At 38.4% G+C, this 24,185-nt stretch overlaps 1 protein-coding gene across 2 annotated transcripts in view; it reads left to right on the forward strand.

Annotated features, from left to right (window-relative positions):
- Window positions 1–24,185, forward strand: part of LOC103033078 (VPS10 domain-containing receptor SorCS1) — a 389,355-nt gene that overhangs the window by 311,419 nt on the left and 53,751 nt on the right. For both annotated transcript variants that reach the window (XM_049469578.1, XM_049469579.1), the window contains exons 9-14: window positions 3,658–3,837; window positions 10,548–10,694; window positions 15,666–15,768; window positions 20,559–20,635; window positions 22,938–23,029; window positions 23,386–23,493. In XM_049469578.1, coding sequence (XP_049325535.1) covers window positions 3,658–3,837; window positions 10,548–10,694; window positions 15,666–15,768; window positions 20,559–20,635; window positions 22,938–23,029; window positions 23,386–23,493 — 707 coding nt within the window. The remainder of the gene's footprint in view (window positions 1–3,657; window positions 3,838–10,547; window positions 10,695–15,665; window positions 15,769–20,558; window positions 20,636–22,937; window positions 23,030–23,385; window positions 23,494–24,185) is intronic.

Genomic DNA, 24,185 nt, shown 5'->3' on the forward strand with positions numbered 1-24,185 from the left:
AACTCGGTTTCAAGACTTAAATGAACTAAACTTCAGTCAATCCTTTCTTTTAGTAAACTTCACTTAATTTCTGCATACAATATTAACTAATTACAATTACTTAATTACTCTATTTATACTCTATTGACTGCTGGAAAGTCAGCTGACAGTACGGAAAGACGGCAACATGGGCAAGACGGGCTAGCAACCCAGCTTGCATCCTTCGTGAGGAGGAAGCCAATCCAAGCTACGAGCAAACCTTCAGAGACATACCCCCAGGGGATCCCGAGAGGGGGGGAGGATGAGATCCCCAACAGGACGGACCTTCAGATAACGACCCATGCAAATGACAAGACAACGATAAATGCAATATGTATCTGCGGAAAACATGCAAGAATCCGCGGGGCCTCAAAATCCATCAGGCCAGGATGAAATGCTTGGACAAAGGGAAACAGGTGCAACGCACAGGACTAGTGCCTGGTGAGACGCAGGAGGAGCAGGGCCAGGACTCACCCCACAGAGCTCAGCACCTCCACGCACTGGCTCCCCAAAGTCCATGCAGAGTAGTTCGTAAGCGGATCAAATGGCCCCCAGCAACCAGCAAGAGCCTGTGGCAGCAATTCGACGACAATGTTTGTGAAGTTGTCCAAACAACAGCTAAGGGTGACATTGACAGACGGTTGCAGACAATGACGACCATCATTGTGAGCTATGCGTCGGAGAGATTTGGCCTCTTTGAGACAGGGAACAGCAGGATGCCCTACAACAAGAATCGCAGAGCCACTAAGATCCAGCAGCGGCGCCAAGAGCTGAGATCCCTTAGGAAGCAGCACAAGATGGCCAGCGATGAGGAACGGCAGCCCTTGGCAGAGTTGCGAGAGATCATCAGGAAGAAGCTCCTGACAATCCGCAGAGCAGAGTGGCATTGCAGACGAGCAAAGGAGAGGGCCAAAAAGCGAACATCCTTTATTACCAACCCCTTCGGCTTCACCAGGAAACTACTTGGTGACAAGCGCAGCGGCCAGCTGGAGTGCTCTGCAGAGGATGTGAACGCCTTCCTTCACCACACCTTGAGCGACCCAGAAAGAGACCAGGATCTTGGCCCCAACAATGCTCTGATTAGCCCAGCCGCACCAACTATAGAGTTTGACATAAAAGAGCCCAGCTGGAGAGAGGTCCAGGAAGTTGTAAAGGCAGCAAGATCAGCTTCAGCCCCTGGACCCAGTGGCGTACCATACAACGTTTACAAATGCTGTCCGAAACTCCTTCAGCAGTTATGGAAGATCCTGAGAGTAGTCTGGCGTAGAGGAAGAGTTGCCAATCAGTGGAGATGGGCTGAGGGTGTGTGGATCCCTAAGGAGGAGAACTCTAAAGAACTTGGCCAGTTTCGGACCACCTCACTGCTAAGTACAGAAGGCAAGATATTTTTCAGTATCCTGTCACGACGACTGTTGATGTTCTGTTTAAAGAACAATTACATAGACACCTCTGTACAGAAAGACGGAATCTCTGGAACATCTGGCTGCATGGAACACACAGGGGTCATCACACAGCTCCTTAGAGAAGCAAAAGAAGGCAAGGGCAACCTGGTTGTCCTGTGGCTGGACCTTGCTAATGCTTATGGGTCCATACAACACAAGCTGGTTGAGGAGACTCTCCGCAGACACCATGTTCCCAATGAGATCAGCAACCTCATACTGGATTATTACAACAATTTCCAGTTGAGGGTTACCTCTGGGTCAGCAGTTACTTGCGAAGGTTGCTCGGATTGCCGAGAAGCCTAAGCAGTGCTGCCTTGTATGGGTCCACAAACACCCTACAGCTCCTCTTCAGTGGCCTCTCAGAAGAATTTGTGGTGACCCGGACAAGGGAGGTCATGCAGTACAGGGACTCCAGGGACCCCAAGGTGGCAACAGCTGGCATTGAAGTCCGGACAGGCAGGAAGTGGAGTGCGGCCAGAGAGCTACAGGCAGCAGAGTCACGGCTCAGGCAGAAGGCCCTTGTTGGGACGGTGGCAAGAGGGCAAGCAGGCCTGGGATACTTCCCAGTTTGCAAGGTGGACAGCGCCAACGGGAAGGAGCGACAACATCTCCTCCAAAAGAAAGTGCGTGCTGGTGTAGAGGAGGTTAGAGCCAGGAAGATGGTGGGACTCAGCCAGCAGGGTGCCTGGACTAGGTGGGAGAAGACCGAGCAGCGTAAAATCTCATGGCCAGACCTCTGGCGGGCTGATGTCAGCCGCATCAGTTTCCTGGTTCAAGCTGTCTACGACACACTGCCAAGCCCTGCAAACCTGTACACCTGGGGTAAGAGTGAAACACCTACCTGCCCACTGTGTGCTGGGAGAGGATCGCTTCAACACCTCCTCAGCAGCTGCCCCAAGGCTTTGGTCGATGGCTGTTACCGTTGGCGCCATGACCAGGTGCTCAAGGCAGTTGCAGAAGCCGTCACCTCAGCGATTCAGTCCAGCAGACACTGCCCAAGGAAGACCAACATCGCTTTCCTGAGGGCTGGAGAAAAGCCCCATGTGCAACCAAAGCACAAGTCAGGCTTGCTGTCAACAGTACCAGATTGGAAGCTTAGAGTGGATCTGGGAAAACAACTTAAGGTCCCTGAACACATCGCCCAGACAAGATTGCGCCCAGACCTGATCATTTACTCAGATACAACCAAGCAGGTGATCCTGTGGGAGCTCACTGTGCCATGGGAAGAACACATGGTGGAGGCACATGCAAGAAAGCAGGCTAAATACCTAGTTTAAATACCTACCTGGTGATGCAGTGCAGAAGTCGGGGCTGGCGTGCCTTCTGTGAACCTATTGAGGTGGGATGCCGTGGGTTTGCTGGACGCTCAACCTGCAAAGCTCTGGCAGGGCTAGGAGTGACAGGAGCTGCTAAGCGGGCAGCCATACGCTCCATTTCAGAAGCCGCAGAGAAAGCCACCGGCTGGCTTTGGATAAAGAGGGCGAGCCCGTGGATTGGTGCTGCTGGGATGCAGTCCGGGAATTGATCAACCCCGGATGGGTCACCTGAGTGAAGGGGTCTGATGTTGAAGGACCTCCCCCCAATGACCCCAGGAACATCACTGATGATGTATCCCAGCGCATCCAAGAGATGTATTCAAGACCATACATAATATATTATAATTCCTGAAATGTAAATATTTTTAGTTAAAACACACATATTAATATAATAAAAAAAATATTACGTGCCATTCATTTGTTGAGACAGTGACAATCTTTGAGATTATGTAAATATTTGAATTTGTGTTTTAACTAAAAATATTTAAAATAGTATTTTCGAAAAGATATTAATAAAAATAATGAGAAAAGTCAAATTTGGCTCTTTCACATTTGTCAACAAAAGAGGGAGTTTAAAAGCTTGAAATTTGAGTTTGGAGAACTTTTGACTAAAGAAATCTGAGTTAACTCAAACAATGTTCTGTAATTAGTTAGTTTTTATTTTATCTTTTCATGACTCCATGAATGACTTCCATGAATCCATTCCTGAATTCATTTCACTTCTTCTGCCTCTGTTTTATTACTACCAGAAATATTACTAGATGACAATTAAGTCTCAATTTCTAAGAGATAAAGATTTGATCACCATTTGGGGTATGCATCATCAATGACGCTTACTATTAAGACTCTAATATTAATCTTTTAACTCTTATCATTTCCAGGACCTGCACGTAATCAGCACGGATGAAAACCGGGTGGTGGCAGCAGTCCAGGAATGGAATCAGAATGACACCTATAACCTGTATGTGTCCGAGTCTGGAGGAGTCTTCTACACACTCGCTCTGGAGAGCGTTGTGAGCAGCATGGGGCCGGAGGGAAACGTGATGATAGACCTGTATGAGGTAATCCTCAAAGCCAGTACTCTAAGCCCTACTTCTACTATTTAATAATACAAATTATGCTAATAAGACCAGATTTATTCTACTTAGTGACTTGAAGCAGATTTTTTTTGCCTTCCTTGAGACCCAGCGTCCTCATATGTGGCCATTACATATCTGCTTCTCTGTACCATGATACTTTATCATTTTTGAAAACACTGACGCTTTGGCTTTGCATAGAGACACTGCCAAACCATCTAGTGGTTACATGACAACATTGCACTTAACTGATTAAAAACAAGATCCCAGGAATCCCAGTCCAAAGTTTCTACAGCCAGTCCAGACAGAAACATGGGTCAGCATGAAATTTTCCCAATTTTCCCAATTGTAGGTTTGAAACTAGTTTATTTACTCATTATTGAAAGCTAAAATTTTGTTTTTGGACTAATTGGGACTAATTTGGACTAATCCCAAATGGCAAGGATAATTTTAAAATGTTAAAATAAATTGCTGTCCCCACATAAAGACATTGTTTATCACAAAACGACTTCCTGTACAAAGTAAGTAGGTCCTTCTCTTCCCAAATAAAGAGATTAAATAGCTAAGAGAAATTAAAAATGCATGCCAAGCAAAAGCTTGGAGATTAATGTAAGACAGCCTCTCGCAGTCTTGAAGCAGCATAATGTGAAAAGCTAATACAACCAATTATACTGGTCTTTACATTGATCATACCTTATATATACAGTATACAGTACCAAGAAAAGAAAATTAAAACGTGTTTTCAGTGCTTTAATTATTAATAATTAAACTATTTTAAAATCTTCTGCATTGTAGATTTATTCTAAAGTCATCCAAACTAGGAAAAAAAACATACAGAATTATTTAGTAAAGGAAAAATGTTAAGCAAGCCATAATGTTTTATATTTTAGATTCTTCACAAATTAGCTACCTCTTGCTTAGATAGAAACAGCTTTGCACATCTTGGCTAGATTTTCTTAGTCAGCTTTATGAGGTAGAGTTACCTGGAATGTTCAGCTTTCAGTTAACAGCTGTGCTGAACTCGTCAAGAGTTAATTACTTTAATTAATTTAATTGCCCTCTTATTGTGTTTGAGAGCATGAGTAGAGTTGGTATAATACAGTGAATAGTCCTGTTTGAGTAATGTTCTAATCCATGTTATGGCAAGAACTAAGGACAAAAGGAAAAAAAAAATACTTTAGGAAATGAAGGTTAGTCAATCGAAACCTTTTATGAACTTTCAAAATGTCATGATGAAAATGGCACTCATCAGGCCCACCCCAGGAAAGGAAAACCAAGAGTTCCCTCTGTTGCACAGGATACGTTTATTAGCGTTACCAGCCTCAGAAACCAGAAGTTAACAAACAGAACCCCAGAAAAGAGCCCAACTAATTCCTTATGTGTTTTTTCTTCATAGTCTGGATGACTTTAATATTTATTTACAGTAGTAATTCACAATGTAGATTTTGACTGTTACTATATATAGTTTCATGCTTCATTGTATAAATGTGAGGGAAAACTTTTGACCAGTACTGAATTTGTTGTAAATATACCTTTCAATACAATGCAGCTGCGGGAGTTTTTTTTTTTTTTTTCTCTCTTTTCATTTTTTTTTTCAGAACGCGCCACTGTTTTCAGATCTATTATTCAAAGTGGTTGACCTTTTCAGTATTTAGCTCTGATCAATGTTTCAGAACATGCTGTTCTGCTGAACAAGTTCGGTTCTGTTCATCTCGGAGACAAGGAGAAAACTTTAGAGAAAACAGTGCTAAAGCGGTGCTCTATGCCTCCATGACGCTTTTTGTAAAAATACGCAGATAGAAAACGCTGACACAATCCAGCAGTACAGAGCCAGTGGTATGAATTTAGAATAAAGTCTTCCTTTTCCTTCTATCTGGAACACCTATTCATGTCTGGTAAATAAATGCTTCAGCATTTTCTTCTCTGCTGCGAGGGTAGCGTACGGTTGGTTACCATAGATTCTAATTCCCATGTCCTTAGAAACCATTGATACTAAATATATTTTTAATAGAAACCAATTTAAAAAGTATTTTAGCACCAGCTGGAAGGTAACTGCTTTCTATTAAACGTGTATGACTCATGTTGTAGGAGTCAATTAGTTTTCTGTTATTATCTACAACCAACCAATTCCAAATAGAAGCTTATTTTTTTAGCACTCAAGAAGCAAATTATGGACAAACATTACAACTATTAGCATCATTTGTTCACCGTGTCTCAAACCAAACACTTCTGTACGTTATATATTACACTATTCACACTATACACTACTATTCTAATGGTAGTTCACTACTTTTATATCCAAATTGTATTATTAGTGAGGGGTTTAGTTTGGTAGTGTATGGTTTTTAGAGCGACAGTAGGCCATTCAGTGAGGACATCAATAAACCCCAAAAGTGTGTCGCCATCTACCCCACCAGGAAAAGCACCCGCTCTCGGAACGTAGTAAAGTTAAAACGCTTTTATAGAGGAGGAGGTGTGTACACGCTGCTGAGAGGGGGTGCTTTTCATGGCGGGGGTGCAGATTTCAACACTACTATGTTGCTGAAATCTTCACCCCCGCCATGAAAAGCACCCTCTCTCTCCTAAGAATTAATGAAAAAATAGTCATGTCACCTGCAGCCTCTCCCGAGAGAGGATGCTTTTCATGGCGGGGGTGCAGATTTCGACACTACTATGGTAGGAAATGCCCCCTCTCTTGGGAGAGGCTGCAGGTGACATGACTATTTTTTCATTAATTCTTAGGAGAGGCTGCGTAGCTTAGAAGAGCATATTGGGTATTTTAAATTTAATAAAAGCCAAGAAGATGTCTGTGCATGCTCACGAGAGGGGGTGCTTTTCCTGGCAGGCTGCTGAATTCGGCACAACACCGGCAATGACCAGAGAGAGAAAGTGAGCTGCTTGGCTGAGTCCAGACATGTGATAGAGACAGATGCATGCTGGGGGTTGAATTCCGGAGATTGAGATTGTCCATTGACAGAAACGGAGGAGTCTGGGTTTTGGACTACACAGTCTGTGTTAGGCGTGACACGATCACTTGAACATTTGGTGAAATCAGATCGTAGGAAAAAAACAACTCTAGAACTCAGTGCTATGATTAATAGTGAAAGTAAGAGCATTTCCACATGCTCAGTGCAAAAGGAACTCAAGGGATTGGGACTGAAGAGCTGTGTAGCCTTAAGAAAACCATTTATTAATTAATCTATCAAGCATAAACAGCTTTAATTCGCTAGGTACATAAAGATTGGACTGTGCAGCAATGGAGCAAAGCAATGGAGTGCAGATTTAACCAGCTATAGAGTGATGGGTGCAACAGTGTAAGAAAAGTGGTGGCTGAAGTTATGAAACCATTATGCCTAGTGCCTATCATACAAACCTTTGGGGTGGATGCTGCAGCTGGTCAAGTCTAGGTTCTGCAATGTTATGTGCCCTAAGCATGAGGTCAGCTGACTACCTGAATATACTGAATATAGACCAGTTTATTCAGTGGATCATCAATGGGTTTTTCCTTCCCTAATGGCACAGACATATTCCATTATTCCAATTCATGGGGATGGAATTGTAAAGGGTGCAAGGTTCACGGAGCATGAGATCCTTATTTTCACACATGGATTGGCCACCACAGCCAAGAGTGCAGACCTTTAACCCCATTGAGAATCTGTGGGATGTGCTGGTGGAGAAGATTTTGTGCAGTGGTGCCATTCTCCCATCGTCAACACAGAATCAAGATCTGTTGTGACCTTTTAAAAGCTTGTGGAAATTATGCCACAGTGAATGCATGCAGAAATCAAGGCTATAATAAAGGCAGGCCAACGGAAAACAGTGGGACAGATTTGTGGAGTGCATGACTGATAGTTGTCTTTTGGACAGAGTATCCCCTCTTAGCTTTCTTAGATTTCTGCAGCTCCTCCAGAGTGACTATGGGCCTCTTGGCTGCTTCTCTGACCAGTGCCCTTCTTGCTCAATCTGTCAGTTTGGGTGGACCATGGCCATGTCTTGGTAGGTTTGCAGTTTGTAGAATAATTTTTTCCAGTTGTGTATGATGGATTGAACAATGCTACTTGGGATGCTCAAAGCTTGGGATATGTTTTTTAGAACCTAATCCTGCTTTAAAATTCTAAACAACTTCCCTTCATCCTCTAGTCCTTCAGTTTGTCATCTTCACATGCTCACAAGATGCTGCCCACGAGATTCTTTTGGCTGGAAATTTCTTGTTACTGGACCGTTCTCAGTGCGGCATTGATACCGAGGTGTCTACGACCTCCAGCAGCAATTGGAAATTGACTTGCCCTCCACAGCAACTCATCTACATCAAAATATTCAGTGTTATAAGCTGCGGTGTCCATGATAACCGACCATCTGCTACAAACGCGACAGGTAAAGATCAGGCTTGTAATGCGGGAGCTGGAGTAGGCTTTTAATTCAGTAGGCGCTGCACATAAAAGCAGGCTAAGATGTGTTCCAGCACAGGCAACCGGTGTCAGGCTATCACCCAATCAAATAATTAAACTGTTGATGATAGCATCCCTCACCAGCCACCGGCCCCCACCTGTAAACCCACGTTTGGCCTGAGGAGAGGCTGCAAAATCCAGTGGCTTGATTGAGGTCGCCACCCTCGTGTCGCATATGCTAAAAAATCTCCCCCGCCAGCCAGATTGAAGTACTCCTCAATTATTGAACAGACAGAGCAGATCGGAAGCACTTTCTTGCATTTCTTTCTTCGCTTCAGCCTGGCCTACAGGGCGACTCCCATCAGTTTGTGCTCGGCACAGGCGGCGATTATTCCATCTGTCCTGTCTTCCTTTGATAGATCTAGCACACAGACTTTTGATATGCATTGTATGTAAAAAAAAAATGAAATTTGAAGCACCTGTTCTTCTAATGTTTCATCTCAAATCAAGACTATCAATAGGTATCAAAAGATCTGTTGTAGTATGAACCTCTACTGTGCAGAAAAAAGTTAGAAATAAGAGACCACTTAAAAATGATTTTAAAGAATGAGTTTCTTGATGATTTACTTTGATTTTAACAAATTGAATATAATCAAGAGGAAGATGGATGATCGCAAGCCATCCAAAAGCAGTGTGTAAGACTGGGGGAAGAGAACATGCCGAGATTCATGAAAACTGTGATTAAAAACCAGGGTTATTCCACCAAATATTGATTTTGAAACTATTGATTTCTAATATATATATATATATATATATATTAGAAATGCTAATATATATATATATATATATATATATATATATATATATATATATATATATATATATATATATATATATATATATATATAAAATGTTATATAATAAATAATACAATTATGCAATCGTAAAAATCACCTTTTATTTTGAAAGCGACCAGTTTGTAAATCAAGTAGTCACTCCCATCTCAGTCATTTGATACTAATTACATTATTGTACTTCCCCAGGTCAAATGAATCCAATTAGGTCTTGCCACAGATGCTCAATGGAATTTAGGTCAGGACTTTGACTGGGCCATTTTCAACACATGAATATGATATATTAGATAAAGGTTATATGTATGTTCTTGCCACTGTACACTTCTGGACAGTCTCCGAGTTCTAGAATATTCTAGACAAGTTTAGAACGATCTAGATAGTTCTGACAGTTCCAGAATCACTGAATATTTCATAAATATATAAATATATAAAGAATCATTCTGCAGAGCACAAAAGCAAGTTTGCTTCTTTTCTATTCATTTTAGACACAAAGAATTAGAAAAAAAAAAACACTTAACAACTGGGAACAAAGAATACAGCTCTGGAAAAAATGGGAAAAAAGTAGTGGCATAAAGTTATCCAAAAGCAGTGTTTAAGACATCAGGGTTATTCCACCAAATATTGATTTTTTGAACTCTTAAAACCGTATGAATATGAACTTATTTTCTTTGCAATATTTGAGGTCTGAAAGCTCTGCATCTTTTGTTGTTATTTTAGCCATTTCTCATTTTTTTGCAAATAAATGCTTTAAATGACAATATTTTTATTTTTAGAGGAATGTTGTTTGTAGTTTCTAGAATAAAACAAGAATGTTAATTTTACTTATTTACATAAACCTATAAATAGCAAAATCAGAGAAACTGATTCAGAAACTGAAGTGGTCTCTTATTTTTTTCTTTTTTTCAGAGCTGTATTTTTTTTGGAGCCACTGTACACTTCAGGACAGTCTCAGAAAGTTCAAAAACCTTCTAGACAATTCTGGACAAGTTTAGAAACGTCTAGATAGTTGTGACAGTTCCAGAATCACTGAATATTTCATAAATATATAAATATATAAAGAATCATTCTGCAGAGCACAAAAGCAATGTTTTTCGGGGATAATAACCTTTTATTTCTAATCATTTTAGAAATTAGAATTTAGGAATTAGAAAACACATTTAACAACTGGGAACAAAAATATATATACAATTTTTAAGTAGTGTAATTGTAGTCTGTTTGCATTTAATTTACTATCTTAGTTTTGACATCAGATTTTATTATTTAAACCAAAATCCTACATTTTCTTTATTATTTCTGAATCTAGTAAAATCTATTAAAACTAAAGTGAATACTGTAAGTACTGAACAAGTTCCTGTAAAGTAACTAAAAACTGAATGGATGTTTTTTTTTTAATCATTTAAATCGTTTTAATACATTCTATATTGTTTAATTGTTTGTTTTATTGTTCTACTAGGTGGCGGGAATCAAAGGCATGTTCCTGGCCAACAAGAAACAGGATGATCAAATAAAGACCTTCATCACGTATAATAAAGGCCGGGACTGGAGGCTGCTGCAGGCGCCCTCTTCTGACCTGCATGGGAACAGCATCCACTGCATACTGGTGAGAGAAAGAGAGAGAAAGAAAGACAGAGAGAGAGAGAGAGAGATGGGGGAAAGAGAATGAAAGATGTGTAGAGAAGGAGAGTGATAATGAGAGCACGAAAGAGAGCACTTGTCAAATGCCGCCTGTCTGAAATGTGTTTAATGCAGTCTGAGCTAAGCATCAGAAAGAGCAGCGCTCATCAGGGCTGCTCATCAAAGCCGGGCGTGATGGAACGAAGCCTGCGGTAAAAGGTCAGGTGACGGACAGTAATGTGTTGACCGCGCTCTATGAGGAGATTGGCAGGCGCCGCTTTGTTATTTGAGTCTCAATCATTACCGCGCGCTTTTAGTTTGTAGGAAATGGATGTTAAATACCTTTTGGGGTCTTTTATTATTATTTTTCCCACGCCGTGTTTGAGTGGCAGCTGCCCTTTACGTCGTTTGAACCTTTCACGATAAATAGACCAATCGACGTGGTTCAAATTAAGTAGAATCTAATCTCATTACATTCAATTTAGAGGATTTTTTCTGCATTTTTTTCTGCATTTTTCAACCTGATATCTATGTAATGCATAGCATGTTGAATACAGTTGATATTGATATTAATATTTACAGACAATAATAAGGATATCTTATCATGTTCATACGTAATGTAACAAGTGTGAGTTTAATGTGGACAAGACATTTTGACATAAGAAAATGGGTTAAGTATTCTATAAATTATTACCAGAGTTTTTCAGAGATTTTTCTTTTGATTGACGCCTATAAAACAACCCATAAAATGACCTCATATTATGATAACCCCATGCAAAGCAACATGTGGGTAGATCTTACTTCACATATCCTGTTTTATTTCAACTCCTTACAATAAAACAAAAAGAATTGTTACACTGTAATCAGTGTTTTATGGAAGTGACCAGTTCATAAATCAAGTAGCAACTCCCATCTCAGTCATTTGATGCTGATAACAGTATTATACTTGTCAAAGTAAAACAACTGTCCAAATAGTGCTTTATCTAACTTTAAAATAAAAAGAGTTGGCAAGGAGTAATCTGTCTAGAGTAATATCCTGTAACTGTAACAGTAACTGATAAAGTACCCATATGATACAGTACACTGTAGACCATTTAAAGACAATTTAAACTAATGTTTAAGCTAAGCTTTATATATACACATAAAAAAAAATCAATACAGGACTGGGTAATGTTAGCGTGAGTTCTTATAAATTCTTTATGCTGATTGATTTTTTAAAACATTTACCACTTTACAGCTTGTAGAATTGCTAGAAATGTGAATTCGAATAGGGACTAAAAGAGAACATAATGATAAATAAATTAAAAAAACATTTAATCACAAAAAAACAGCAGAGTAAAATATTAATACGATGCAAGTAAAATAGTAAGAAAAAGTAAAATAAAAATAATAGGTCTTAGAAAGTGTTTAAAACAAACAAACAAAATGTTTAAAACAAAAAGAAAAAATTCAACTGACGTTAACTATAAAATTATACATATAAAATAGTAAAAATATCGAATTGAATAAAGAAAATATCAAATAAAATAAAAGTAAATGGTTGAAAATAATATTGCAAATCCCCTTTACATTTATATGACAAAAAATGAAGTGACATACCAGAACAATAAGAACAATATCACTTATGATAAAAAAAAGAAAAAAACATTTACTATATCTGAATAAGTTTTATAAAAAAAAAAGAAAAACATATACTGACTTTATATAGCCAGAACGTTATGGCCGACTGCTTAATATCATTGCTGTCCAATGAAAAACCTTTAAAGGATCTCCAAAACAGCAACTTTACAGGAGAGAGATAAAACCTCCTTAACTTTCAATGAAAGTCAATGTAAAATCTCAGGTTTAAAAAGTTTATTTCAGGTCATTTTGGAAATGTTTTGTTCATTTAGGTCCATTCATGAAGAAATTGAGACACAGTTTAAGGGACAAATTGTGTAATGAACTAAAAATCGACAAAAATTTCAGATACTTGATTTTCATTGAACAACGTTATTACATTTACATTTACAGCATTTTAGCTTTTAGCTTTGTTTAGAGCAATTTTCAAGTTTTTTTTCTATTACAGACTATTACCAATTTAGTGTAAGGAGACTTGCTACAGGTGTAGCACAGCATAGTCACCCAGACTGAGAATTGAACCCCAGTGTCTCACATGGTAGCTCACTGGCAGATGGTAGTGTTATCCACTGCACCACTCCAACCACTGCTTTTGGTATTTTCCATATAACCTGCTTCTGCTCCAACCTTTCTGAGGTCTGAGACATGGACTCTATAAGACTGACCTCTGAAGGTTTCCTGTGGTGTCTGACAGCAGCAGATCCTTTAAGTCCTGTAAGCTGCGAAGTCGAGCCACCATGGATCAGATTTATTGTTCCAGCAAGTCTCGCAGATTCTTGATCGGATTGAGATCTGGAGAATTTAGGGCCCAGGCGACGTCTAGAACTCATCATATTCATAAAAACACTAGTAAAATCTTCATACATTTGAATTTGATATACAACATATATTTACAAAATACAGTACCAGTCAAAGCTTTTATTTTATTTTTCCTACATTGTAAATTAATAATGAAGTCATCCAGACTATGAAGGAACACATAAGGAATCATGTAGAAACTTAAAAGTGTTAAACAAAGCAACATACTCTGTGAATTTAGCATTTAGGTGCTCTTATCTGGGGTTCTGTTAACTTTCTGTGAGTTTCTGAGGCTGGTAACTCTGATAAACTCATCCTGCGCAACAGAGAAAACTCTGTTGTTTCTTTTCAACAATATAAATCTAGAGGAAAAAGAGGTCAAGCAATACAAGTAATTAACTCCTGGCAAGTTCAGCACAGCTGTTAACTCAAAGCTGACTCTACCTTTTAAAGCTGACTGAGAAAATATATCCATGATTTTCTTCAGTTGGCTAAAGTTTGCCGCTGCCACTATGATCAGAGGATTGCTGGTTTGAATCCTGGTCATGCATCTTGCCATCAGCTGCCAGAGCCCTAACAGAGCACAATTGGCCTTGCTCTCTCTCTGGGTGGGTAGATTGCACTCTCTCTTTCCACACCAAATCACTCCAAAGGGTGATGTCGATCAGCACAAGGCGTCTGTGAGCTGATGTATCGAAACCGAATCGCTGCGTTTTCCTCCGAATGTGCTGTGATGCTAGTCTTCACCCTCCTTACGTTGGGCCTTGTAAATTGGGGAGAAAATGGGATAAAATGCATTTTTGACCAGTCATATGCTCATTTTGTCTCTCTATTGATACTATTATCTAAAGAACGTCTTTATCATTTATAATTCCCATCATTTATTTCCCGTTTTAAACAAGTTAAATAGGTAGAAACATTACGAGATGAACACTCAAGAGAAACAATAAGAAAAAAAACATGTCTTTTAATGTCTTTTAATGTTTTTTTTTATAGGCCGATTGTTTTTCTATAATGAGTCATCACGCTTCGGGAGTGCTAGGCGAGTGCTAGTGGAGTGGTATTTATTTTTCCTGGGTAAATAGGATGACTAGCGGCGATCTGTTGCTTCGACAAAGTAGCACTCGTCCGCGCCACTCGACGTCGGCGTGGAAATAATTACCCTTTGATAAATTTGACTAATTAATGGTCTCACATCCGGCCTTGCCTTCAGCCCCTATTATAGAGTTATTTGTCAGAAAATGTCAAAGTTTTAATAAACCCCCTAAACAGCCCCCCGCAACATGTGCTTACCATTGGCATTTGCAGGCGTATAATGAGAATTGTGCCGCTAAAGGTTACTGCAATCAAAATTAATGTCGGGACGCTACCGGTAGGGAGCGCGTACCATTGTGGGATTTGTAATTAGGAGCTTTATGCTAGCGTAAGCCGCGGCTGTCCGCCATAGGATGACAGTTCAGTTGAAGGTGCTTAGCGGTAATTTTCCTTGACGCTTTGAGGGACTGATTGTGAATGATTTGTGTGTCTCTCTGCTTGTGTATTGTGTGCATTTGCACGGTAACACTTTATTTGAAGGGACACACATTAGGCGCTTATTCATGTCTTATTATTTGCGTAATAAAGCCTTAATTAGACATTTGTAAATGATTTCTTCACTACTTATTAGGCTTTATTCTGTTTAAGTGTAATTGGTGCTTAGAAATGGCTGTATTAGTTCTTAAAGTGCACTATAAACATGCTATGTTATGTTACATCTAACAGAAAATAAAACAGCTTGAGAATAAATGTGCTTAAATAAAATGTGTTTTCTGTTATTTCATTGGGACAATTGCATTTTTAGCATCAACAACTTCTGTACATTTGAGGTCAAACACACAATACTTTTTTAGTGTCTAATTAGTGATAAACAGAACCTCACTTAGGAATATGGTACACTTCTTGGTGTATTAGTGACTTATTAAGCTCTTATTAGCTAAATTGTGATGGAGATTGACTTATAAATGTTTATTTTTGTGTTTTATAGTGTCTAATTAGTGATGAACAGAACCTCACTTTAGAATATGGTACACTTCTTGGTGTATTAGTTAATTATTAAGCTTTTATTAGCTTAATTGTGATGGAGATTGACTTATAAATGTGTTTATTTTGTGCTTTTTAGTGTCTAATTAGTGATGGACAGAACCTCACTTTAGAATAAGGTACATATATTGATGTATTAGTGTCTTATTAAGCTCTTATTAGCTAAATTGTGATGGAGATTGACTCATAAATGTTTTTTTGTGTTTTATAGTGTCTAATTAGTGATGAACAGAACCTCACTTTAGAATATGGTACACTTCTTGGTGTATTAGTGACTTATTAAGCTTTTATTAACTCAATAAACTCCAGCACAGCCATGATCTTGCCAAACTCACATAGACTACACAAACTGCTGCTAAATTATACACTAATAACATGTAGAATTAGCTAATAGTTAATGCTTAACAATCTGTCTCTCTGCTCGTGTATTGTGTGTTGTGTTTGTGTGTGTTGATCGTAGCCGTACTGCTCGCTGCATTTGCACCTACACGTGTCGGCGAACCCTTACACGTCCGGGAACATCGCCAGCAAGGAGTCGGCTCCCGGAATCATCGTGGCGTCTGGTGAGTGCCAGTTTTTCCTCCTGCAATATTGAAACTTCAAAGAGCTTAATCTTGTAAGGAAGGGCTGGAGCGCGTGCATAAGAGCAGCTAATGTGCTTCAGCAGGAGTTCAGGAGGAGGTTAATTTCATAGAGTGCAACACCACCAAACCTCAGCTCAGTAGAGCTGCAGAGCTGTCCCCAACAGCTGTGCAAAACACTTCATTGATTTACAGTATTTTAGGTCATAAACGTCAAAACAAGAAACACCCACCTCTAGGATGAGGTTTATTTCTGCTACAGCCCAATGTTAAAGCTAAGCTACAGAGCTGAGAAAAAAAAAAATATTTAGTCTTTTAGTATTTTAGTCATACTGTCACCAGGGCCAGGACAAGGTGAAACAAGTGCTGATTAAAAAACATAGTTTTATTGTTAACACAGATCCCAAGAAAGAAAGCAAGGTTGGTAACTAAAGATAAACAGCAGAACAATAGGGCTAGACAAGAGAGTAAAGAAAGAGCAGAAAAGGGTCGACAACAATAAGGTAAGAAAGCAAGAATGAAAACGCTTCGTAACAGAGCTAGAAAACTAGATAATACTCAACGAGGAGCAAAGGAAACAGAGGGCTATTTATACAGGTGAACACAGGTGTAGAGAAATGAACAATCAGAAGGAGGGCGAGGCTGATCGCTGTAGAGTCTTTATTAGAACAATTGTCCTAAATGGGCAGACTGACAGCATCAGGACTGACACATACTTACATTTTTCACATTTTCAAACAAATCTTAATATCAAACAAAGAAAAATACTAAGAAAAAAAAAGCTACTTTAACAAATCTTTGTAAAAAAAAAAAAGGTAATTGCCCCCAAATCAATTAACTGATTAATTCATTAGGCCAGGATTTTTGTCAATTGTCTGCTTGACATTACGTCCCTAAATCTTGAGGATTTCTATTCAAGCATTACATAAAAAAGCATTCATGTTTAATGAGAAGGATCATTACTGAAAAGCACTATTTAATTATAATTGTAAAAGAAAATATAAAAAAATCTGCTGAAAATGTCAGAATATAATGAATAAAATCATAAAATTGGCTCTTTCCTCAACTTCATTTTAAAATCAGTGTTTTCTTGAATACAAATCAAATTGTTCATGTCTCCAAACCATTAGTTTCATTATGTTGGTCTGCTTTTTACGTCTGTTTTTAAACCTGCAGAATTTAGGTTGATTCCTGTTGCTGATCTGGAATTATTAAGTGGAGTAGAGAGAGAACAGGCAGCTCCTCCAAGTGTCCTGTAGGAGATTTCAAAGCTCTCAAATTTTCAGAATGTAAATAAGTTATTTTGCTGCCGAAAATATAGGTTTTGCATCACCTACACCTGTAGTACATATACAGGAAAATGCATTTTCAGAGGGTAACTACATTTTTGGAAAGCCAAGTTAATTTTATTCAGTCACAACCAGGACTGATTGCTGCCAGACCTGTAGAATCAAGAAATCGCTTAAATAGAACCTGTCTGACAGATAAAAGCAACATATTATTCCTTCATCTCAAGAAATTCAATAACAGATGAGAAATCACTCCAAAAGGGCATGGGCAACTCATCCACAAAGTCAACATAGATCCTGAAACAACATCTAAAAAAAATGACTTGCCTTATATAAGCTCATTGTTAATGATTTAATAATAAAAAAGATACTGGTCGAAAACAGCATCCGTGGGAGAGAATTTGCCAATAAATATCTTGATGATTCCCAGGACTTTTTGGAAAATATTCTGTTGGCTGTCGAGACAAAAGTTGAACTTTTTGGAAGATGTGTGTCCTGTTACATCTGGCGCATTTCAGAAGAAAACATTCTACTCAAAGTCAAACATGGTGGTGGTAGTTTGATGTATTGATAGAACCAGGAAGAAGGAGAATGTCAGGCTATCAGTTTGTGACCTTAAGCTGAGGCGTACTTGGGTTCTGCAGCAGGACAATGACCCAAAGCACACCAGCAAATCTACCTACTAGTAGAAGAACATTCTCTTTGTCACTGTTTTTTCTTTACAAATTCCATCTTTTTTTCCATTTTCATGAGTATTCTGCTTCTGCTTTCTGCTTCTACTTGATTGTTCCTGGTAAACTTCATCTTCCTTCCGAATAGCATCGTAATCCAACACTTTATTCTGTGTTAAACTAGTTTTGCAACCATTTATTCTTTTGTATGTAGATGACGGTTTGTACAGTAGTAAAGTGCAGTAGTTCGGGTCTAGAAAATTTACTTTACCTTCTTTGTTTGTTTATTCATATTTTTTTTTATCTGTAAATCTAATCACCAAGAGGTTTTTTTATTAACATAATCCACAAGGATGACAAGACAGAGGAAAATCTAATGCCGGGATTCTAAAGAGCTTAATCCCACTCCTCCTCCAGTTCCTGTATAACTGACACCACGCTTATATAGGGTGCGCTGGCTGATCGGAGGTTAAGCTCACGTTTTTCTTTTTTTCTTTTCTTTCCCTCTCTCTCTCTGTCTCTCTCTGTTTTTCTCTCTGTCTTTCTTACTGTGAGCTTTTATGAGGCTGTTATTGCTGAAGATGTTCATATATATATCGAGCGTGAGCGTCTACCGGCTTGGAATGTGCGCCATAAACAAGATTAGCGTGGTGCTTGCAGCAGCAAACGGCAAATGGATATGCTAAACGCTATGCTAGACACATTTTTCACTTTTTTTTTTTTTTTTTTTTTTAGTTTTAACTAAAAGGAAAGATTCTTCAAACTGCTCTCAGGCTCTTTTTCCTCTTCCTATTGTTTTCCTATTGGCTTCTTCCAAAAAAAAAAAAGATAAAAAATCCAGCTGCTTCCTCTTCTGCGCTCCTAACTGCAAATGTTTATTTTATAAGATTGAAAGCTCTTGTCACTTTTTTTATATGACCTCCAAAGCAGTGTGTCTTCCACTACATTCAAAGACAATATTGCCTGGCGGACGAACGGCGATGAAATATAAATGCCTCGGCACGGTAACTTTCCAGATAAGTAATCCTCAGCGGAGAGTCTATTAGATATTAGCCCACTTGCCACACCGACGTCAACTTGATTGATTCGGTCGCTCCATAGTCCCTCGTCACCGGCATGGCGGATGTAACTTATTTAAGATTGCGCATCAAGTTCTGCGGAGGCAGAAGAAGAAGAAGAAGAAAAAAAAGTCTGCCATGAACTCGGCGATAGAAGAACATTCTCTTTGTCAAACTTTGTCTTCACAAATTCCCATTTTTTCCCATTTTCATGAGTCATACGGAGCTATAAAGCTCCAGCCTGAGAGATTGTTCTATTCCCTCTAAAGAGATTGCAATAACTTACATGGTTACGGGCTGACTTTTAACTACAGAGCCAGTTTTACAGTTTTACGCTTTTAAAAGAGTTCCACTTTTAGAATGATGTAAATCTCTCACATTTTTTATTCATTTCAGTATAAAAAAATGAATAGGGTTTAACTGCCACACCAGTTTCCTTATCGAAAATAAATTACAATATTTACCAGATTTTTCGCACTATAAGGTGCACCGTATTATAAGTGGGTGGTGGTGGGGGGTAGCTAACTAAATTAAGTAAAGCTAAGCTAAATAAACAAAACTTGTCTTACAGTCTTTACATCAGTTTACTTCATTCTAAAAGTAGGACTTTACTACTGATTCCTCAGTTCCACTTTATAATAAGTCTGTGTAATAACTGTGTAGTTACACCTTAACAATCATGTAATAACACTGTAACAACTAGTGAAGTATGCATTGTTACAGAATGATTGTTGATACATAGGGTGCATTGGATTATAAGGCACATTTTAAGAGACACTGGTGGTGGTGGGGGGGTAGCTAACTAAATTAAGTAAGGCTAAGCTGAATAAACAAAACTGTAATAAAAAAAATACTTTCTTTTAAAGTCAATTAAGCACTGGATGTTAATCTACACAGATGTCTGTCCTGAAAACTGTTTCTTTGGGTGATTAAATTGCTTTCATTTATTTAGAGTAAGACATTATACTTCTAAATTTCTCCAGCACTAAGAATGGAGCATTAGCATTAGCGCTTAATGCCACCCGACAGAGCTAAACTAAGTATCCGTGTAATGACATCTGTTCTTGAATTTCGTCAGATCAGGGCATAATGTGTTGCTTTTTGGGACCTTGTATCCTGCTTTATGTTGTTAGATCAGGTTCTATTTAAGTGATTCCCTAAAAAGATTTTAAAAATGATAACCAAAAAATCACAGTTAATTCATGGGGGAACAATTACGTCATAAATAAATGACTTTTTAAATAAATGAAATTATCATTTAAAAACAGATTTTTGTATTTGCACACATGTCTTTGTTTGATATTGAAGTTTATTTGACAATCTGATGAAAATGTAAGTATGACAAAAAAGCAAAAACAAAAAAAAATCTGTAAGGAGGTAAATACTTTTTTTTACAGCACAGTAAATCACAAGCGATTAGATCAGATGCTTTAATAAGCTCAGGCATTATGGGAATTAAATAATAAAAATATGGGTTTGATGCTATTGTTGCTTTGCTATACTCTTTAAACACTTACATATAACTTTACATAATGTGTATTTACAGTAAAATACAGTGTTTTTAGTTGTATGATTTAAGGCAGTCGAGACAAAATAACAAATTTATAACAAAACATCACTTTTTTGTACACAATGAGTCAGGAACAAGTGAAAAATAAATAATTAAATAATTAAATTAAATTAAATGGCAGGAATTAGGTTATTAACAGTGATAACTGAAAAAAAAAGTTCTTTATACATGTTTCTCTATACAGGTTCTATAGGCGCTGAGCTGACTAGCAGTAACGTGAGCATGTTCATCACGTCCGACGCTGGAAACACTTGGCGGCAGGTAAGCCTGAGAAATGAAGGGGGGAGTATTGGTGGCGGGGAGTCATTTCAATATTGATGCTATCTTAAAGTCCATAAATCCGTGCGCCACATACGAGAGCTGATAATCAAATGACACCTTGTGAGCAAATTGGATTCAGTGGTACGCGCAGGGCCCGTGGGTGGCCGCCGCTCGTTTGATGGCGGGATTTAAATTTACGGGGGGATACTATCTAATTAAAAATGCTTGAGTGAAAATAATTAAGTGAAAATTGATGTGGCGAAAGTTAAGGCTTGCTGAGTGCGACTGAGTGGGTTTTATTTATTTATTTTTTATTTTTTTTGTTTCTTTCCCCGTCTGATGCTCTGTCAGAAAGAATTACGACGGTTCTGATTTGTGAAATAACTTTGTTTTGAGCATGCCAGACCTGTGATCTGGTTTCCAATCTAATCAGACTGAAAGTCCTCCCTGAGGGGCAGCTAGAGAGATGGAATCGCATCATAACTCATCAACCGATCAACTGATCTCCGAGATTAATGCAACCCAGAGGGCATTTTAAAAGATCTTTACTAAACACAAAAAGAGAGACAGACCATTCGGTTTAAAAACAGGAAGCCTGTAGGGATGTACATTTGGTTTTACTGACATTATACTAATTCTGCAAAAAAAAAAAAAAAAAAAAAAAAAACGAATGCTAGAGCTGGTGGAACTTTAAATAAAAAACTATTGAAAACTTTTGTTATATAATAATCATAAGAAATAAGCAACAGACATTATTTAATAAAAACCCCTTTGAAAATGGAATAAAGAGGAATATGGATGATCACAAGCCATCAAACCAAGCTGAACTGCTTGAATTTTTGCACCAGGAGTGCAGGCATAAAGTTATCCAAAAGCAGTGTGTAAGACTGGTGGAGGAGAGAAAAACTAATGCTAGAGCTGGTGGAACTTTGATTTTGGTGGAACTACTGAAAACTTTTGTTACATAATAATTGTAAGTAATAAACAACAACCCAAAATTGACAGACAAATTATTTAATAAGAATCCCCATTAGGAACCTCTGGAATGTAATCAAGAGGAAGATGGATGGTCACAAGCCCTCAAACAAAGATGAACTGTTTGATTTTTTTGCGCTAGGAGTGGCATATTCACCCAACCAAAAGCAGTTTGAAAGACTGGTGGAGGTGAACATGCTAAGACACATGAAAGCTGTAATTAAAAATCGCAGTTATTCCATCAAATATTGATATTTGAACTTTTTCTAAGTTAAAACATTAGTTTTGTTGTTTCTAAATGAACTGAAAGTCATACCTGAGGGACAGATAAAGAGATAGATAAAGGGAATCTCATCATAACTAATCAACTTATCTCTTAGATTAATGCAACCCAATGGGCATTCTAAAGATCTTTACTGAATACAAAGCAGATTACATGAGAGACAGAGCATTTGGTTTAAAAACTGGACGCCTGTAGGGATGTACAATTGGTTTTATGGACATAATAGAGGAACTTTGAACCAATAAATGGAGATAACGGTAGGCTTCCTATAAAGATCTCAGTTATAGATCTTGCGTCATTGACTGTCTTGGTTTAGATGTTCACCAACTATTGCAACTAATGTAAACTTTTGTTACATAGTAATTGTAAGAAATAAGCAACAACTCCAAATAGACAAACATTATTTAATAAGAACCACTTTGAGAGCCTCTGGAATGTAATCAAGAGGAAGATAATTGTTCACAAGACATCAAACCACTTGAATTTTTGCACCAGGAGAGGCATAAAGTTATCCAAAAGCAGTGTGTAAAACTGGTGGAGGAGAACAAGCCAAGACACATTAGTTTTGTTGTTTTTAAAAGAACTGAAAGTCCTCCCTGAGGGGCAGATAGAGATAGATAAAGGGAATTGCATCATAACTCACCAACTGATCAACCTGTAACCCGAAATTGACAGATATTATTTAACAAGAACCCTATTGAGAACCTCTGGAATATAATCAAGAGGAAGATGGATGGTCACAAGCCATCAAACAAAGATGAACTGTTTGATTTTTTTGCGCTAGGAGTGGCATAACCATAGTCATCCGACCAAAAGCAGTATGAAAGACTGGTGGAGGTGAACATGCTTTTTTGCGCCAGGAGTGGCAGTGGTTATCCAAAAGCAGTGTGTAAGACTCGTGGAGAACATGCCATTTGAACTTAATTTAAGCATTGAATTTTAATGCTCTTAAGTATACTTACTTTTCACAAGGGTATTTTATTGATTATTAGTAAATCCACTTGACAAAACTTTAATACGTTTGTGTTTTTTTTTTTTTTTTAGATATTTGACGAGGAATACAGCGTTCTGTATCTGGACCAAGGCGGAGCACTGGTGGCCATCCGGCACACCCCGCTCCCCATCAGACACCTATGGTAAACCCCATCATGCCAGCTCCTGTCATTTATCATAGTTTTGTGCATATGCTGCTGCCAGGTAGCTGAGAGAGAATTCAATCACGCACAGATACGTAGAATGAACATGAACAGCGGAGTATTCTCATTAAACTCAGTGGGCTGTGTAATGCTCTCAGTACTAGCTCAACGTGTAATGCACTAAAGTCATCTGACTGCTGCCACGTAGCTTTTTCAATTACTGTAGTATTCAGGCATGTCGAGGAAATGCAATTTTTATTCTTTTTCTCTTTTTTTAGAGAAGAAAACTGTATGGTGTGTTTCGGTACAATGGAAATAGGAGGTGTATCTGACATCGCAGCTTTGTTTCTGTACAGGTTGAGCTTTGACGAGGGGCGAGTGTGGAATAAATACAGTTTCACGTCGTCGCCGCTGTTCGTGGACGGAGTTCTGGGCGAGCCGGGGGAGGAAACACTGATCATGACGTATGTATTGAATTAGGAGACCTTAGGAGTTCTTTAAACAAAAGTCAATTTCATATAATGGCAGAGATTTGATATTTATCAGCTTAGTCAAAATCCTTATAGGCAGGACGTATTTGAAATTCCAGAAGCAGCTATCTAAGGTCATGCAAGACCAGCCTCACATCTCTACTCGTGGGGAGAGACCAATATTTGAACGACTTTTTTTTTATTACTGATAAAAAAATATATAATATTTTTTTGGCTTGTTCTGGTTGCTGTGCTTGCGCAGATCTCCCACATCAAGCACGCCAAACATCGTCCACTCTTGGCACAACCAGTGTTCATTTCGTTGATGAATAATTTTCGTTGTAGTTTTTGTCAACGAAGCTTTGTTTTTTCAAGACGAAAACGAGACGATAACTAAATAAAAACAGCATAAAAAGAATAAAAATTAGACAAAATTAACTGACATTTTCGTCAACAAATAGAAAATGTTTGGCAGGGACGACATCCAATCAGAGCTGATTTAGTTCTGTGAAAGCTAGGGACCAGTTAGGAAGAGAACCAATCACTACTACTTTAGCGTAGATGGAGAGGCGGGACAAGAGGGGTAGTCAACCAATCAATACTTGTCTTTCAGAACCGGCGGTCAGATACAAAACCTGGGAGGACAGACTCGCCTTGTGAACTGTCGTTACTAATGGGGCTCGCCT

This window comes from Astyanax mexicanus, chromosome 21 (assembly GCF_023375975.1).
Source record: "Astyanax mexicanus isolate ESR-SI-001 chromosome 21, AstMex3_surface, whole genome shotgun sequence".
Taxonomy (NCBI): Eukaryota; Metazoa; Chordata; class Actinopteri; order Characiformes; family Acestrorhamphidae; genus Astyanax; species Astyanax mexicanus.